The sequence below is a fragment of the Gekko japonicus genome, unplaced genomic scaffold (assembly GCF_001447785.1).
Source record: "Gekko japonicus isolate JY-2015 unplaced genomic scaffold, Gekko_japonicus_V1.1 scaffold684, whole genome shotgun sequence".
Classification (NCBI taxonomy): Eukaryota; Metazoa; Chordata; class Lepidosauria; order Squamata; family Gekkonidae; genus Gekko; species Gekko japonicus.
In genome coordinates, this window is record NW_015160855.1 from 396,014 (window position 1) to 415,580 (window position 19,567).

General features: G+C 42.1%; 1 protein-coding gene across 2 annotated transcripts in view; it reads right to left on the reverse strand.

The window, feature by feature from the left end:
- LOC107119126 (ankyrin repeat and sterile alpha motif domain-containing protein 1B-like) overlaps positions 1 to 19,567 on the reverse strand; it is a 357,976-nt gene that overhangs the window by 20,748 nt on the left and 317,661 nt on the right. The window contains exons 6-7 of one of the 2 annotated variants that reach the window (XM_015421575.1): positions 8,537 to 8,608; positions 1,872 to 2,000 (exon numbers count right to left, since the gene is read on the reverse strand). In XM_015421575.1, the coding sequence (XP_015277061.1) occupies positions 1,872 to 2,000; positions 8,537 to 8,608 (201 nt within the window). The remainder of the gene's footprint in view (positions 1 to 1,871; positions 2,001 to 8,536; positions 8,609 to 19,567) is intronic. The other variant, XM_015421583.1, reaches the window with a different exon arrangement.

Sequence of the window (19,567 nt, forward strand, 5' to 3'; positions counted from 1 at the left end):
CACAACTACATATGCATTGGGCCATTGGAATTTGATTAAAGCAACCCTCCAAAAGTGCTGTTGGCATTGATAGAAAGCATAAAGAGGTAAAGGTCACTCTAAGTACATAGTTTGAGATGTTGACTAGATAGGGAGTTCTAGTGTGGTCAAATTTAATTAGTTTGTACCATGGTGCTGCTTTTGATTTTAATATTAAGGAATGGTTAATCCATGTGTCAGAGTTTAGATCCAGTTTCTAAGTTGGAAGTTATCAACTGGTGTTCCTAGAAGGTCATTGGGAATGGAGTATCTTGTGCTGAGAAACACTATGCACTGCGGGTCTTTGGATAACACCAAGTTGAAAGATTGTTGACTACGCAAGTTAGCTCTTACAGTTTTTAAGCGTGCCCGAGCCCTAAGAGAGGTAATACCAGTTTCAGCTCTCATCTGAGCAGCTGCAGACTTGGAAAGGACTAGAATGTGCCTCAAGAATTGATTCTGAATTACTTCAAGGCTAGCCAAGTTATTGTAATTCCATCCCCACACTTCAGCTCCATACAGGAGATGGGGTATAGCTTTACTATTATATAATTTCAAAGCAGGATCTGTAAGTCATCCACCCTTTGAGTAATAAAAGCTCAAGATAGACCCAATCATTCTTAAGGCCAACGATCTAACCATTGCCACATGGGTGGTCCAGTTTAGAGTCTCTCTAAATGTTACATCAAGATATTTAAATGAACTACATTGTTTAACTGGATTATCCAGATTACTCCAGAAGATATTTTAGCCCTTATCCTGAAAACCATTATCTTTTCAACTTTTCTGTAGTTTCAGACAGCTAAAACACGTGACATAGAATCTTCTTTCCCACACAAACTTCTCATACTACTTGATTTCCAAATGGAAAGACTGTTCCATATTTTGTACAGAAATTAACCTATAAACATTATCACCAGGTACTGCAAATGTCATTTTTATAGTAAGAGATCTGTCTATAGACACCTTAAGAAAATAATATGTATCACAATACAGAAATTCTACTCTATTCTGGCCATGTGCATGAAAAAAGTCACAATTCTATTTAATTACAGGTCTTTGCAAAAACAAATGCTACGTGATTGCTTCATAAAGTCACATATGGAAGTAAAATATATTATGCTGACTATACACATTCAATTTTGTTCCAACTGCATTTAGAGTGCAATCAGCACGTGGAAGTCAGTGGTGACACTAGCAGACGGAATGCAGATTTCCCGCATCTGTGCATTAATGTTACTGCTCAGAATATCTAAAAAGGCCAAATGTGATTGACAAAAGGAAAGACAGCGTTTTCAGACAACTCATAATCTATTCATTCGGTACCTACAGATGAAGCTACCAGTTTAGATGGCTTAAATCAAAGGATTAGATAGTATCAAGGAAGATAAGCCTATAATCACCATAGCTAAATGGGACACCCATCTCTTTCTTTCTGTGTCCAGGTGCTGGGGAAAGACCACAATGGACGGCAGTGCCTTCACAGCCTAGTTACCTGCTTTGCAGAAGCTTCTAAGTGACCACTTTGGAAACAAAAAACTGGACTAGATGAGGCTTTGGAATGAGCCAGCAGGATTTTTCCTGTTCTTATTTTCTAATAGATCTTTCTTGTTTCTTTAACAAAGAGGATGCAACTTCTGAGTTTAAAGGAAAACTCAATATATCTATTTGAATTGTATTGGCTGTATTGTGAACTCTTTTACACAGAAAAGCATTTTCCTTCCCTAAGAAAGCTCTCATTGTAGTTAACATTTGTGCACACAGAGAGAGAGAATGAAAATGACAAAACTCATCCCTTAAACTAGGCAATTTTCAGCTGTTCTAGAAGGGAACTTTGAGTTAAATGGACTTACAAATGCTTTGTAATCACATGACTGGAAGATGAGTTTTTCTGGATGGTGCTGCCAGTACTGTACTGGTGTTGATGCTGTTGCTTCATTAGGTGGCCGTAAGGTAATCGAAGGTTCACCCCAATCTCCCGTCTGAAAATGAGATGTATTCCAAAAGCAATGTAAGCTGAAGGCAAATTTGCTTTTAAAAACTGTTACCTATTTTTTGGAATTTGCACTGGTTGTATATTATTTTGATTGTGTGCACCATGCTGATGAATAAAGCAACTTACAGTCAATCTACAATTATCTAGATAGCAGTTCTTATGGCAATATGGTCTCTCTTATCTGAATTTTCTGGCAAGGAGCAAAATATCCAGAATGCTTGTATAAACAGTTATTTAAGTGGAAATACTATTTATATACCTTTGCACAGGTGAAACAGGACAACGTGATTAGCCAGAAATTTCAGATAATTGAGGTTCTAAAAAGGTGAAGTAAAACTAAACTAATAACCTGATCCTATGTAGGAGAAGTAAAAAGTATGCCCCATTGCATCTATTGGCATATGTAGGATTGCAGCTCTACAAACATATCATATGCATGGATTCAGGTGGGTAGCTGTGTTGGTCTGAAGCAGCAGAACAAAGCTTGAGTCCAGTGGCACCTTTAAGACCAACAAAGCTTTAGTCAAGGTATAGGCTTCTGTGTGCATGCACACTTCTGCAGATATAGTATTTACTCAAATGGAAGACTTGGTTTTTCCACAGGTATACCATCAAAAAAAAAGAGAGGGGGGGGTTGTCTTGCATTTTAATAGGGTAATCTTACATCTAGGGTTCTCATCCTTTTGAGTAAATACAGCAGTTTTCTGGATACATCCCAATCACAATCTATGTTTTTATCTCTTCCTTGCAAAGGAAATTTAGCCACTGTTGGTAACCTTGGTTAATAAGAGAGCAAGCTCTACTTTTTGATTCTGATATAACTCTGAACTATGGTATTCTGTGAAAGCAGAAGAGTTTAATTTCTGAACTGTGTACGGAATGAGTGTATGAGCCAGAGTATTCCCTGGGCTTATTGCTGCATTATGTGTCAGCCATGCTAAATGCATTTTAAATAACCTTGAAATAAGATATTGTAGTTTAAACTAAAAAAAAAATTGCAGTCGAAAGCATATGAGATTGTTCAAGTCAAAGAGCATAGCAAAGTAACCTTTTAAAGAATAACAGTTCATTTCTTCACCCAGGACAAAGCAAACAAAACAAGCACAGTACATTCATTTCCATAGGCCACACAGTCATGACAAGACAAATCTACAAGGAAAACCACAAGGTAAACTGGGAAACACCAATATTAATATTAACCTTCTAATACAAAAACTCCAAGCAGAAAATGAAACAAACAACTTTGTGCCAACATTACTGCTTATGTCAGAAGCTGACAGTAATGTAGTTTATGCTGTTGTTTTCTTTTAAAAGTACTACAGAGACACCTTTAATACCTTTCTGCAACAATACTCTGAAGTTTTTCTGCATAAAGATTTTAGGCAGGGTGGTAGTCATGCATGACAGTCAATCTTCTCTTTCAGGAGATACAGCCTTTTCTCATCCTGGTATCTCAGTCCTGGGAAATAGTAGCCCTTTTCATTATTACATCTGACCATGCATACAGGAAGAAGGTGCTACATGTATATCCTCCTCATACACAAGAGCACCGTTTTGTCTGAAAGTGGCAATGTGCTTAATTTCCAACTCTGGAACATGAGCAGCAGAAACCACAGTTCTGGTATGTGTATACCAAGGCTGAAAATACACATTGCCACTTCCAGTTAAAATGGTGATTGTACATATCAGGAGGATCACATGTTGTGTATTCTTCCCCATATGAACAGTAGAGCATTTATATAGTTCTTTAGAGTGAGACACAGAGATCTGAATTTACTTACAGAGGAGTCTTCTGGTACAACTCTTTATCTTGTTGTAATTGATACTGAACATTGACCATTAATAGCTGTTAGACAAAGAATCCCCTATAAGGAAAAAGCTACTTCCATTTAAGGCCATTGTACACTTTATGCAGTAGTCATCCTTGCTATATGTGAACCCTACAAAGACATCCCATCTCTCAATCCTGAAGGACACACAGTGGATATGTATAATACAGCTCCTGGGCATGTGTTCACTGCATGATTACAGAGATCTTTTTTATATTTCACAGCATGCACTGCAGCAAATATTGTGTATGTGGAGAAGAACACACCTGTCGCATAAAGTGTGAGGTGGCCCTTAACTGATTAGGATTCAAAACAGAAGGCCTTTTAGGACCCAGTGATACAATGGAAAAAATGTCAGTGCATTCTTAACCCCTTCCCTTGGAAACAGTGAGATATGCAATCTGATCCTATCCATATTTTCTCAGAAGACGGTTTCATTGGGAGCAATGGGACTTTGCCAAGCTTACCCTTTGGTAATTTTTTTCAGTGTTTATAGAAGTGGTGATGTAATGAAATAGATAAGAAACAAGAGTTTGTAGTCTTGTTTACTATTTAAGTAAGCTTATTAATGTCACTCAAATATTATTTTTACTCCAAGATTATACTTTCTTCCACTTGAATAGTCAGCTTGACGAGAATGTTTTTTTACGATGACAGCACATGTGATATCTGCATGTTTTAAAACTCTGATGCAAATAACTTTCAGAAAGATAAATATACCCTATTGGCTAAGCTGTATGGAAATTTATGCTGAACATTAATGCTTTTAAAATTACTGCTTGGGAAAACTTGAGATAGGCAAGGAATGCAGAAACTGTCATAGTGAAGTGATCTCCTACATCCTATTGTTTAACTACCCACAAAATATTGTCCACAATTCAGTGCTCTTTGTGTGCTCAAGATTCCAAATCATGAGCAATCATGTGTAGTTCTGCCTTGCTAGATCATGATCTTTGTAATTAATAGAGGATAAATAGTTATATGTCCACATGGAATATGGTTACATAGGTTTTCATTTGTCATACTTTTCAAAAGAATTCACAGTAGCAGTAATACCTATTTGTTGTTGTTCAGTCGCACAGTCTGACTCTTCGCAACCCCATGGACCACATCATGCCAGGCCCTCCTGTCTTCCGTCGTGCTCCGGAATTTGCTTAATTTCATGTTCGTTGCATCGATAACATTGTCTAACCATTTCATCATCTGCCGTCCCCTTCAATCTTTCCCAGCATCAGGGTCTTCTCCAGTGAGTGCTCCCTTTTCTTTTGGTGGCCAAAGTATTTGAGCTTCCACTTCAGTTCACTGATTCCCAAGATGTTGATGTTCAGTCTTGCCATCTCATTTTTGGCCACGTCAAGCTTACCTTGATTCATAGATCTTACATTCCAGGTTCCTATGCAGTACTGTTCTTTGCAGCATCGGACTTTCCTTTCACCATCAGACACATCCACATTTGAGTGTCCTTTCGACTTTGGCCCAGCTGCTTCACTCTTTCTGGGGTTACTTGTACTTGCCCTCTGCTCTCCCCAGTAGCATATTGTACACCTTCCGACCTGAGGGGCTCATCTTCTGGCATCATATCTTTTAGCCTTTTGTTACTGCCCATGGGGTTTTCTTGGCAAAGATACTAGCGTGAGTTGCCATTTCCTTCTCCAGTGGATCACATTTTGCCTAAATTCTCTACTGTGGCCTATCCATCCTGGGTGGCCCTTCATGTCATAGCCCACAGCCTCATCAAACCACGCAAGACCCCTTGCCACATCAAGGCAGTGATCCATGAGAGAGAGTAATACCTATAGAGAATTTGACTATAATGAATTTCCTTCTGTTTGCTTGAATTTGTTTTACTTGTTTAACTTTTATTTTTAGCTTTGATTAGATTTTATAGCAATAGCCACCAACATAAATCTGCAATCCAGTTCAAAAGGAGTATGTTTGTACAAGAGTATAAAAATGTTCAACACTTGAACAGATACTGGGTTGCATCCTGCAGTCCATGCGGGCAAGCATCAGGGATATTTCCCATATTTTCTTCTCTCTAGTAGCTGATTCCCAGAATCATGGGACCCATGTGAGCTAATACCTATGCAAGTCAGGGAGCTGCAACAGGGAAGGGAGTGAAATGGCCCTTCCTGCCTCTTCTGTGCAGAAAATATAGAATCATAGAATCACAGAATGTTAGAGTTGGAAGGAATCTTGCAGGTCATCTAGTCCAACCCCCTGCACTCTGCAGGAGTATACTGAAAGATAGCCCTACGTACCTACAATATAACCGAAAGATGGTCGTCCAGCCTCCGCTTGAAAACGTCCAGCGAAGGAACATCCACCACCTCCCAAGGCAGACTGTTCCACTGCTCAACCACCCTTACAGTTAGGAAGTTTCTCCTGATATTTAGCCGGTAATGACTCCCTTGTAATTTCCACCCATTAGATCTAGTCTTGCAATCTGGAGCAAGAGAGAATAGATCTGCTCCATCTTCTACATGACAGCCCTTCAAATACTTGAACACTGCAATCATGTCCCCTCTAAGCCTTCTCTTTCCCAGGCTAAACATACCCAACTTTTTCAGCCTTTCCTCATAAGACTTGGATTCCAACCCTCTCACCATCCTGGTTGCCCTCTTCTGGACATGCTCGAGCTTGTCAACATCCTTCCTAAAATGTGGTGCCCAAAACTGGACACAGTACTCCAGGTGGGGCTATAGTACAAACATACTCCTTTTGAACCGGATTACAGATTTATTTACAAAATTGTAAAATTACAATTTTGGTGGCTAGTGCTATAAAATCTAATCAAAGCTAAAAATAAAAGTCAAACAAGTAAAAAAAATTCAAGCAAACAGAAGTAATTATAGTCAAATTCCTGTCTTGAAGCTAAATAAGTATCACCTTCCAAACAGATGGCATAATCCAGCCAAAAGTAAGCATTTAACCTGCACAATCCTAAGCATGTCTACTCAGAATCCTACAGAAGTCTGCTCATTGGGGCTTACTCCTAGGAAAGTGGTCTTAGAACTACATCATCAGTCCCATTTTAAATCAGGATACCTTAGGAAGTATTTAAACATATGCTTAAATCATCCAATAAAATAATTGAAATTTAAAAGTGCTTAACCTTGGCTGGATTATTCTCATTGTAAATATTAAAAACCATGTGATGACTGAAAATGCAACTGAAGCAAAAGATGTTTAGTTTTTCAAAATCACTTATTGTATGGACGTTGTTTAGTGTTATATCATAACCCACCATTTTTATTCAACCAAAACATTATTTCAATTTTATTTTCTGTCAATTGGCACACATAAGTCTTTATGATTATCAATATTAATGTATTAAAATAGTTCAGTTGGGTTTGTCAACGATCTTCTGGGGTCTAGAGTTTTGATAGTCAACTTCTGTCCTCATGCAATGGGGAAAACAGGAGGGCAAGGCCTTAACCGTCACAAATTATCAACGCTATGCTTACTTGTGGTCACTATATGCATAATGTTATTATTAGATTATATTATTATGAGTGGTATTAGTGCTGGTCATCCAGGAGGAAATGTAGTAGCAGGCATGCAGGTTCCTGAAGCACTACTGATTCCCTGCATCGAAACAAATGTGTCTTCCCTCTGTTGCAAAGATGAGCAAGTGCATTGCTTCATGAGTTACTTCTTCTTTCTAATGTAAATATTAACACTGTTGTTGTGAAAAAGTGTATCATAACATGTTTGTTTTGAACACACATCAGGAAGCAATAATGTATACTTGAAGTAACACACAAAGGCGTTCTTACAGCTGATATTCTAGAGGTGGGGGGTTGCTTTCAAGACACTTTTTGAATCTAAAAATAAGTGCAGATTGTTTAGAAGTCAAGGCGAGAGAGGAGACACCACCCATATAGCACACACTGAAGTAGGGTTCCCAAATCCCCCCAGGGGGCGGAATTCCCCCCAGTTTCGAGCCCCGATTCCCGCTCCCGCGGAATCGGGGCCCAGGGGAAACCCCACCCCCGCGCGTGCGTCACCCGGAAGTGACGTCGCATGCTGGGGGCGGGGCCACGCCATTTGAGGGGAAAACAAAGAGTTTCCCCCTCAAATGGCGTGGCCCCGCCCAGCGTGTGACGTCACTTCCGGTGATGCTCCAGAAGCGTGCGCGTGCGCTTCACGCACGCACGTCCCTGGTCGGCTCCCGGAGCGACAGGATGCTCCCCCGCCGGTAAGATTTTTCTATTTGGCAACCCTACACTGAAGTGACTCAGTGCATTTTAAAACTGGGAAAAAACATCACTGAGAAACTAAAGAGGATCCTCCTTGGTTATAGGAAGGGAAGGCACAAAACAGAATAAAATTGCAGCAATTGTGCAATTTACACATCTTCTTGTCTTTGGAAGTGAACAAAGACAATGATCCAAAACAGAAACTGAAATCAAGATAGCAATTTCTTTTTCTTTTTTTTAAAGGAACAAAGATAACAGACTTTGGAACTTTAAAAAATTGCATCCAGTTACACAGAAACCAACACGCTAACTGCACACTATGCAAAATGAAATGCAAAAATAAATAAATACATACAATCCTTGAAAATACTGGATGTCACACATTTGCTTTGCAGTCCAAAAAGCATGGCTCCTGTTTCAAATATTAACACCAAGGCAACACACTGAACAGCCATACAGTGACAACGTAGCCATTTATTGAAGTATCTTACATTATGAACCTGATGGACTGCTGTGTAAGGATATCCTGCATTCTGGTTGGTCCATATCTCACAGACAGACGACTGCTAATATAAACAGAAAACTACATCTCATCTTGTAAATGTTAAAACACCACAAAACCCCCAAATCCAGAAAGATCAAGTAAGGGAAGGAGAGGAGACAAAAATTGCAAGAAAAGTTAGTTTTAAGTTGGCAGCCTCTATTAGAACCCATTGTTTGGGCTTGTAGAAAGAAAACTACAATGAAAGAATTCCAGAGTGGGTAACAGACCTAATTAGAATGATAGAGCCACTCAATCAGATTTACAATTATGAAATAAAATTGAAAAGCAGGAAAGAAAAGTGAGTACCATTCAATCATATCTTAGTCATTTATTTATACTGTCCTGATGAAAGGTTTTTTTAAATCATATTTTTAGAGACCAGAATAAAGAAATACTGAACATGATCAAAGAAGCGGCAATGCTGAGAAACCAGCACTAATTTCACTGGTGTCTGTGCATAACATAGAAAAGACATAGAGGCAATCCACCCAAACCAATGCCCCACAGTCTCCGATTATTTTAATGAGACAGAGGTCCTATGGAAATAAACAGAACATAGTTTAGGGACTGGATTTTAAAATACATTTAAATGCCATATTGGCTGCAATGGTTAGTAAAGAACAAACAGATAACAACAATCATCCTGTTTCAACAGTCATTTGGAATGAACGGTGCTAGAATTCAGGAAGACTTTGTATTTCTGGAAACAGAACGAAAGCCAGTGAACCAAGGGCCACAATAAAACAACCACAGCTAAGGAACAGAAAATCATATTAGTGGGAACTGACAGTACCTGGTACATTTTTCCTTATTTGGACACCACAGGCAAATCCAAGATAATAGCTCATAGTAGCCAAGCAACTAAAATAAGCACCAGATATAGTAGCTACCCACAGTCTTTGAGCAGGCAACAATGAAAGACTTTAAACGAATGAGAAATGCAACTACGGTCTCTGGGGTAGCTAGCAATTAATACATCAATGGCTTAACCACAGTATGCAGAGCATAGCCAGCCACAGAAGACAAGGAGCAGGGATTTAATATCAGTGTCTAAATAAAGCTTGCACTCAAACAGGCACAGCTTCTTGCAAGAAAATCACTATTGCTCCTGTGTTTTCCTCTGTGAAATCTGGATGCATCACACTGACTGACAAGCTGTATCACTGCTAAAACTCTAAGGGCTGGCAACGGAGGCTGCCTTTCTCTCAGTGGACTAGAACTGAATTCCTACAACTCAGTTCTAAAACCCTACAGCAGAGCAAAGAAGTGATTAGGATGGGGCACAGCAGCCAGTGTGCCAGCATAGTTCCATAGCCAGTTAAACCATGTTGCCTGTGAGAACCAAAACATCACAAGTCATTTTGTATCAGTAGCTAGGAAAAAGGAAACCAAGTTTTCTCTTGATTCTCTTGAAGCATATAATGACAGGTTCATCAGCATGTCCTGGGCAGAAGAGTTCAGCAGCGAGAAAGTATTCTTAGCTCAATCTTCCAAGTTTTACTGATATTCCAAACTGGACAAAGGTCTGACTGCTGCCAGGGAACTGACGAGCAGCAGATATGCAAAATGTCATGGGGGGGCAAAACAGTGATCCAGGCAAGGTATAACAATGACCTTCAAGGAAGACAAAATATAATTGGCATGACCCAGCACTTGTACTTGTGGTACATAACAATGTATTAGGTAATGCTTCATTTGAACTTTCTGCAGCTTCAGAGTGTGTGTATGTGTGTGTGTGCATGAGCACACATTCACATATGTAATTATTTCTCAACAGAAGTGTACTAACTTTCTTCCTATCTACAATTCCCCGTGCAACCTCAGCATTTTGAAGGTCAGAGGATCATGTCCAATAGTCTCTTCTCTATATTAAGACCCAATCTCTTTCCTCTTACCAGTGCAGAAGCATGGCAGAGATACTGGCACAAAGAAAAAAACAGTACATGGCTCAGAGTAACGTTCTGTCAAAGAGTCCAGTTGTCTTTTGTATCAACTGTATCAAACATTTACAAATACTTTTTTAAAAGTTTTATTTATAAGTTTGTACAATAAAATAAAATAAACATATTCAAAATTACATAACTTTTCGAGTATTTTTTTGCTCTTTCTCTATCCACTCATATAGCCCTGACCACCTTTTTTCATAACTGTTTTCATCTTTCCCCCCTAGTATTACATTTAATTTGTCAACTTCTGTCACTTCCAGTAATTTATATATTATTTCTTCCTTCTGAGGTATTTTATCCAATTTCCAATACTTGGCCCAAAGGATTCTTGCTGCCGTCAAAATAAACATAATCACATAAACCTCATTTTTGTCAAACTCCTTTGGGACCATATTTAGCAGGTAGATTTCAGGGCTAAGTGGTAACTTCACCCACAGCACCTCTCTTATAATTATCTGTATTTTCTTCCAATACTTTTGTACTTTAGCACACCGCCACCACATATGCATAAAGGAGCTTTACAAATACTTTTTAAAAGATTTGAAATATTCCTAAAGTAGCAGCATTTTGAAGCATTATCTAAATTAATGCTGAGGGCTTATATTACTCATTAGCAAGGTTCTATGTCTGTTAATGTTTCAATGGGTAAAAAACTCAGATGTGGCATAGTAGAAATTTTCAGCTATATGGAAGAAAATGCCTCTAACACTGAGATGGCTTGCTTGTTCCTTCTGGCACTCAGAAAATCATCTTCGACTTGTACTGATAATAGGTTTATACATTTCAAAGAAGCGCCAAAATTGTACTGTGCCTTGTCTTTTGTATATTCAGAATAAAACATGAAGGTGGACCTCTTGCTCTTAGAGGCATGCACTTAAGTTGCAGAGGCGCACATGCATGTCACCACAAGAAAGATGGTGAGCTCTTCTTTGAAAGAAGAGTGAAAAAATGGGGTTGCACTTTACATGTAACCCTTGTTCATCGAGTGGCCTTCTGTGCAGGCACACATGGGGACTTCATGATTGCAGGCCAGCCATGGAGAAGAGCTTCCAACCTTTTCTGAAGAAGCTTCTAGACTCTGGAGTGTTCCCCCTCCCCTCTGTCTATAGAGGTCCCTTTTCCTGCCCAAAGGGTCATGTGACACAGGTGGGCTGAGCACTCCTTCCCTTAGTTCCCTTTGCCGCAGTGAGGAGGCCCCTGCATGTCTGGCAGCCCACAGCAGGGAAAGGAGGGAGGGATGCGTGCCTGCACAGAAAGCCACTCGATGTACAATGGTTACAGGTAAGTGCAACCCCATTTTCATCATCGTGGTTTCTGTGCAGTCCCACATGCGAGAATAGCAAGCTCACCTACCCTAGGAGGAGGGTGTGGGCTGATAACAGAAAATCGCTTGTAGCACAGTTTTTCCCACTACAGCTTCACTTCTGGAGTCCATGTCCACTGAGTAGTGCTTGATGAACATAGAGTGGACTTAAGCCTTTCATATGTCCTTCAGTGCAAGTCTGACATGGAATGCTGCTGAAGACACCTGAGCACTCACTGAGTGAGCTTTCAGGGACTCTGGGCAAAAGGCCTTAGCTTTATTTGTTTGTTTATTTATTTTTCCAATTTATACCCCGCCCTCCCCGCCAAGGCAGGCTCAGGGCGGCTTACACAGGGTAAATACACAAATAACAATCAAATTACCATAAGACATCTAAAAGCAGTTCATTAAAAACAATACAATATTAGTGCTAGTAGCGTTCTTTGATATCATAAAGATGGCGGTACCACATGAGTGCGAACCATAATTGTCTAAATGTTCAGCTTGCTGATCTTCTCAGACATAATCGGTGGGCACAGGCTGTCAGTAGCAAACCAAGGGCCAGGCTCTATAAGTTTCAGTTGTTATTGATAACGGTGGCGGCTCCTAGTTGAAAGCCTGGTGGAAGAGTTCCATCTTGCAGACCCTGTGGAACTGTAAAAGGTCCTCCAGGGCTCTGATCTCTTTCAGGAGCTTATTCCATCAGTATGGAGCTACCACCGAGAAGGCACTGGCCCTGGTTGCAGCCAGCCTGGCATCCTTGGGGCCTGGGAGGACCAATCAGTTTTGTGACGGTGACTGTAGTGCTCTTTGGGGTCTGTATGGGGAAAGGCGGTCCCTCAGGTATGTCCCCAGCCATAAAGGGCTTTAAAGGTAAGAACCAGCACCTTGAAGTGAATCCGGTAAGCTATAGGCAGCCAGTGTAATGCCTCCAGGGCAGGCTGGATGTGCTCCCTCACAGGGAGACCCACAGCATTTTGCACTAGCTGCAGCTTCCGGATTTGCAACAAGGGCAGCCCCATGTAGAGAGCATTACAGTAGTCTAATCTTGAGGTGACCATTGCATGGATCACTATTGCCAAGTCGTTGTGTTCAAGGAAGGGAACCAGCTGCCTGATCAACCGAAGATGGTAAAAAGCTGACCTGGCCTCCATTATTAAGGAGGCATCCAAGATCACTCCCAAACTCCTAACCTCTGGTACTGGCACCAATGGTGCCCCATCAAAGGTCGGGAGTGGGATCCCTACCCCCGGACCACCCCGGCTTAGGACCAGGACCTCTGTCTTTGTCAGATTCAATTTCAGTTGGCTCAGTCTAAGCCAACCAGCCATGGCTTGTAACACCTGGTCCAGATCTTCCGGTCTGGAGCCAGACTAACTGCCCAACATCAGATAGAGCTGGATATCATCTGCATACTGGTGATATCCCAGCCCATGACTCCGGGTGATCTGGGCATGGGGGTACATATAGATGTTGAATAACATCGGGGAAAGCACCACCCCTTGAGGCACTCCACACTCCAGTGGGTACCTTTGGAAGAGTTGTTCCCCTTATTCTACCCTTTGTCCCTGACCATGGAGAAAGGAGGCAAGCCATTACAAAAGAAGCCCCTGAACTCCTATGTTGGTGAGGCGGTGGATCAGTAACTTATGGTCGACTGTGTCAAATGCTGCTGACAGGTCCAACAGCAACCATACCACCAAACCACCCCAATCCAGATACCTCCAGAGATCGTCCGTAAGGGCGACCAGTGCTGTCTCCGTCCCATGGCCTGGGCAAAAAACCGGAGTGGAAGGGGTCTAATATGGAAGTGTCATCCAAAAAGCTCTGTAGCTGAATTGCCACAGCTCTCTCTATTATTTTGCCCAAATAACTGGCCAGTAGTTCGCCAATTCAGCTGGATCCAGAGATGGCTTCTTAAAGAGAGGATGCACCACCACTTCCTTGAGCACCCCAGGAAACAGTCCCTCTGTGAGGGACTTGTTCATAATTTCTTTTTTTTCTTTTTTTAAGACCCCCGGAGAGGATTTTTTGTTGATTTTTTAAACACTACAAAAACTAGAACAGAAAAAAGGGAAAGGGAAAGCTACATATAAGGGAGAAGTGAAGCTAGCCGGATCAAGTTCAGGAGATCAGGCATTTGAAATGATGAATGAAGAGGGGTCGGAAGACCAACTATGAACGTGAGTGAAATGAGAACTGATTTTTAAACGAAAAGACACTCCTTACCCGAAGCGGCGAAACGGCAGAAGTGAGTGGTGGGAGGGACGTCTCCCATGTCCGTAAATCATTGAGCGAAAGGGGAGGGAGTGGAAGAACAAGAAATTGCCCAGAAGTACTCATTCATCGAACTATACAGATAAGCGCATATTCAGAGACTTTAAAATTTATTGCAAAAGCTAACAATTGGCGGGGAAGAGGGACAGAGACAAAGAGAAACTTGTAAAAGCGAAACTAGAGTCCCCGAAGGTGCCAGAAACGACCAGTGAGACGACGAAGGCGATGACAGAGGTCATGCGCCCTCTGCTGGAACAGCTCAATGTCTTTAAAGAACAGATGTCTGTGGTAACAGCGAATATTACTGTACAGCAAAAGCAGCTGCAAGTTGTGACAACAAGCATTACTGATCAACAAACGCAAATAATGGATTTGATTCAAGTAATGAAGCAGGATGCTGAGAAAGTAAAGGAAATGGCTGAGACAACGCAGATAGAGAGGGAAAAAGTGCAATAATTGGAAAAGAAAACTGTATCTTTGGAAGATCAGATGCTGCAGGTGCAAATGGATAAGGCTAATATGGTCCTGCGCTTCCCAGGGGTGCCAGAGAAAAGAGGAGAGAATCTTAAAGAACTTATGAGTGAGCTACTTGCCCCAGTAGCAGATATAAAGGCGGACTTGCTACTCAACGACATGGATGTGGCCTACAGGTCATATTCAGGATACATAAAGAAAAATAATCTGCCTGGGGAAATTGTAGTAAGATTCTCAAAGAGGCACGTCAGGGATGCTATCCTGAAAGCAGTTGCTGCGACACCCCTGAAGGTGGGGGAGAATGCTGTCAGAACGCTAAAGGATATTCCATTTGAAGTAAGACAACGCAGAAAGAAATACAAAGAACTTGTGCTTTTCCTCCAAACAAACTCAATTGGATATAAATGGCTGTTTCCAGAAGGAGTAATATTCAAGATCAAGGAGAAGAAGGTCAAGATTGACTCTGTTCTTAAAGCTCAAGAATTTCTAAAGGAGCAGCTGGGAAGGCTAGAGGATGAGAAAAAAGAAGAGGACGATAAGTCCAGTGGAGAGCTGGAAACTGGTTCATCTGGTGAGGACTCTTTGTCTGAGCAGGGGGCATCAGCCCTGAAAAGTTCCTACAAACTGCGGAAGAAAGAGAAGAAGAAGTAAAGGCTGAAGGACTCTGAATCGTGCCTTTGAGAATTTTGGTTCTAGGGGATGATGGGGGGCACTGTTATTGGGCAATTAAATGTAACTGGGGATGGTAAAAGGGTTAAAAGATTGATACAGTTCATAAGAAGTACAAAGATGAAAAGTCTGAATGAAGTATAAAAAGCTAGTTGGAGATCTCCTCTCTTGGGTTTTTAGTTAGTAGTGGGTTCTTTACTTTGTACCATCAGGTCTCTCAGCTGGACGGACCACTGGAGCAAGGGGGAGCCTCAATTCCCTGGCATTCGGCCAGAGAAGAGGCTACCCCCTCAAAACTCCTTGGCCAGGTGCCCTTCCCCGGGCTCCTGGGGGGGTTTACAAGCCTGCTCACCCCCTCCATCTGCCAGAGCACGGAGACACCCCCGGTTGTCTGGGAGGTGAGTCCGTGAGTGTGCCACCATCAACCGGAAGTCCGACTTGTTCATAATTTCTCTTAGGGCACCATGCAACCCATCATGGCCATTAGCCACGATGGGCACGGGTCAAGGCAGCAAGTGGTAGGATGTACAGCTAGGAGCTCAAGTCAGGGCATTCAGATCAACTGTTCTGAATACATTTTAAAGTCCTTTGTTGGGGAAGGAGCTGACAGGTCAGTGACTGTATCTTCCAGAGATGTCACTGAAGTGCTCTCTGAGCCTGCTTTTGAAATTTGGTAGATTGTGTCCATAGAACTGGAACCATGATGGGGGTAATCCTGGTCAGAATGGTATTGGTGCTGGTGGTCCCATCTGGATCTTGTGGAAGATTTTACAGGTTGCAATGGGTATGGAGCCTCTGGGGGTGCCCATTGTTCTCACTACAGTGGCATCATGAATGGAAATGGGCCCCATGGGTTTTGCTGAGATGGCCACTGATTTGGTGGCTGTGGATCTGTTTGCCCTTTGTCTTGTGATGTGGGTGGGCCCATAGGAGGCACCTCCAAAACCTTGTCTTCCAGGGAACCTGGGGACCTTGATACCATTCTCAATGGCGAGGGTGTCCTTGGACACAAAAATGGGTTGCCATGGTGTTGATGCGTGGCTCTGAGGAGAGACCATTCATCAGGGAGGGAGAAGATTGATGACCTCAAGCCGGAGAGCTATGATTCTGTGGTAATAGACGTTGTTGATTTTGAGGGGAGCTTTAACGGCGCCAATGCAATGGCAGTCTGTGATGTGAGCATTTGGCTCTTTTTAAAGCCTTTTTCAGAGGTGGTCCTGATGCCGATCTCAAGGTGGAGACTTGAGTTTGCAGCTCCAATAATGAGTGTGTTGGTGCCAAAGTCACCGAATGGGCCCTTGTACCCTCTTCCATTTGGGCCCATTTTTCCCTGTGGGAATCTAGGGTACCCAGAGCTTTCCCCCAAAGTATGGCTTTAAGTCTTGCCACTCTCCCCTTGCATGCCTTAGGAGTAAGGTGTCTACAAGCTGGGCACGTGGCTATATTGTGGCCCTCTCCCAGAGGAATGATCATCATTTTGGGCCATTTTCACACTGCACTCCCCGCACTTCTTAAATAGAGCCATCCTACCAATTTGTAGATGAAAGTCTTCACTGTTCTCCTTAGAAAAACCTCATTGTTTTATTCTGGAAGGTCCACAAAGCATGCCCTCTCCTCATGGCAGCAAGAAGAGAACTGAGGGAAGAAGTGCTTGCCCCGCCTCTGTCACATAACCCTTTGGGTGGAAAGGGACCTCTATAGACAGAGAGGAGAGGAAGCACTCCAGAGCCTAGAAGCATCTTCAGAAAAGCCTGGAAGCCCTTCTCCATGGCTGGCCTGCAGTCATGTAATCCCCATATGTGCCTGCACAGAAACCACGGCAAAGAAGAAAAAGAATCATAACTTGCTCTTCCTCCCAACATGTGAGGCCAGAAACTGCTAAGCATATACTAACCAATATCTATAATTATCTTGGGAATTTGTTAATGCATTACCCTTTTTTGTCACTGGAGGCCTGAACAGCTTATGTCATACCAAGAGTGATGTAAATTGACACAGACTAAGAATCATTCATAATGAAGCCAAGTCATTCACAACAGCCCCTAAATGACATTATCTAAAAAGCTTGTAATTAAAGAATGCAGTCAAAAAGTCATACAATATAGTATCTTTTTGCAAAGACATCCTATGAAGCAGTTGTTTTCCTATTACATAGCGAAGAAATAAATGTAGTATTAAACAACAACAAAAATTGATAACAATTATGAAATATTTTCTCAAAATAAAAGGGGAACTCAGGTTTGCATAAAAGTCTGAAATCTAAAAAAAAAAATCATGGTGGGATTAACGCCCAAATGAAAAAAAAGGAGCACCTGTAGCTTTAAGAAATGCACAGCTAGGTAACCACAACAGAACTGCCAGCATTCAAGTCTTTGTTTCTGTCAGTAAAAAGCACGGAGGGCAGGGCTCTTTTGCCCTTTGAGGGACGTCTCATTGAGCTCATTGAGGTCAGTCCTGGTAACAATCATTGGGTCATTTGCTACCACGTGACTTGTATGACTCACCCAGGCTTGGCTGCTGGCTACTGTTCAATAGTAGCCACCACACAAAAGTCAGGTTGGTGTAGTGATTACAGTTTCAGATTAGATACTAGGAGACACAGGTTCAAATCCCCACTCTGTTGTGGAAGCTCATTGGATGACTTTGCACCAGTCACACACTCTCAGCCTAACCTACCTTACATGGTTGTTGCGAGGATAAAGTAGAGGAAAAGAGAAGGATATAAGCTGCTTTGGGTCCCTATTGTGGAGAAACATAGGATATATATGAAGTAAATAAATCATAAATATAACTGTAGATGGAGAAGCAGATAAAAAGGTTGATTGGTGGGTGGTAAGGAGAGAAGAGAAAGGTGATAATACGGAGGCTGCCAGGAGGATCGGAAAGAGGAAACAGTGTGGGAAGAGGGGATATAGGGGAAAGTGAGGTTCACTTGCAAGTCCTTGCAGGTTTCTTATTACACAACTGACCAGGCTTAGCTGACACCATTTATTTCAGGGGTGTCAAACATATGGCCCGCAGGCTGGATCCAGCCCCTGCAGGGCTGCTATCCAGCCCGCAAGCAACTGGCTCTCTGCTGCTTCCTGTTCCTGCTTCCTGCATTGCATCTTGTTTTGCCCAGTCTCTCCTATTTCCTGCTTTGCAGAGGAGAGAATGAAAGCCAAGCCTCCCTTCCCTTGATTGCCTGAGGGCTCTTACCCCTCCTCCTCTGGGGAGGGGAGGGAGGAAAGAGAGAGAGAGAAATAGAGTCCCATGGTACTTTTAAGACCAACGTTTTATTCCAGGTATAAGCTTTGTGTGCTTGCACACTTCTTCAGAGAGAGAGAGGGAGAGAAATGGAGTCCCATGGCACTTGGAGAGGTCCCTCTTTCCATTTCTAACAGATGGGAGGGGGGACTTGCATTATTTATTAGTGAAAGGGAACAAGAGTCCAGGAGCACTTTAATGACTAACAAAATTAGTCCCAGAGTAGGAGCTTTCATGAGTCACTGTTCACTTCTTCAGGTACAGCTGCTAGAATGTAAGTCCATCTGTCCTTATATCCTGAAGTGATTTCAGACGCCAAATGACAATAGCAGGCATTAGTAATAAGAGAAGAAACCTAGGTCTCGGTTCAGTCCACGAGGATGCATTGTCCTGAGCTTCGTGATCAGTTGCAATTCAGCAGATTCTCATTCTAATCTCCCTTTGAAATTCCTTTGTAAGAGAACTGCTACTCTTAGGTCAGCAACTGAAGGTCCTGGAAGGTTAAAATGTTTCCCAATAGTTTTAGCAGTAGACAGACTAAGAGTCCAGTAGCACCTTAAAGACTAACAAAATTTGTAGTAGGGGATGTCACTGCTCACTTCTTCAGACTTATTTGCCAGTTTGGTGTAGTGGTTACGTGTGCGGACTCTAATCTTGATTCCCCACTCCTCCACTTGCACCTGCTGATGTGACTTTGGGTCAGTCACAAGCTCTGGCACAGCTGTTCCTGAAAGAGCAATTTGTGTCAGAGTTCTCTCAACCCCACCCACCTCACAGGGTGTCTGTTGTGGGGAGGGGAAGGGAAAGGAGTTTGTAAGCCGCTCTGAGGCTCCAAGTGAAGGGCGGGGTATAAATCCAATCTCTTCTTCTTCTCTTTTGAAGCAGAAAATGACTGGGGGAAAAAAAACTTAGGGTTGGGTTACACTGGCGTTAATTTATACAACCATCTCTGTTGAATACAAGCCACAGGAAAATCTTCTTCTTCTTCTTCTTCTTCTTCTTCTTCTTCTTCTTCTTCTTCTTCTTCTTCTTTCCATTTATTCTTTGCATCCTCCTGGACTGA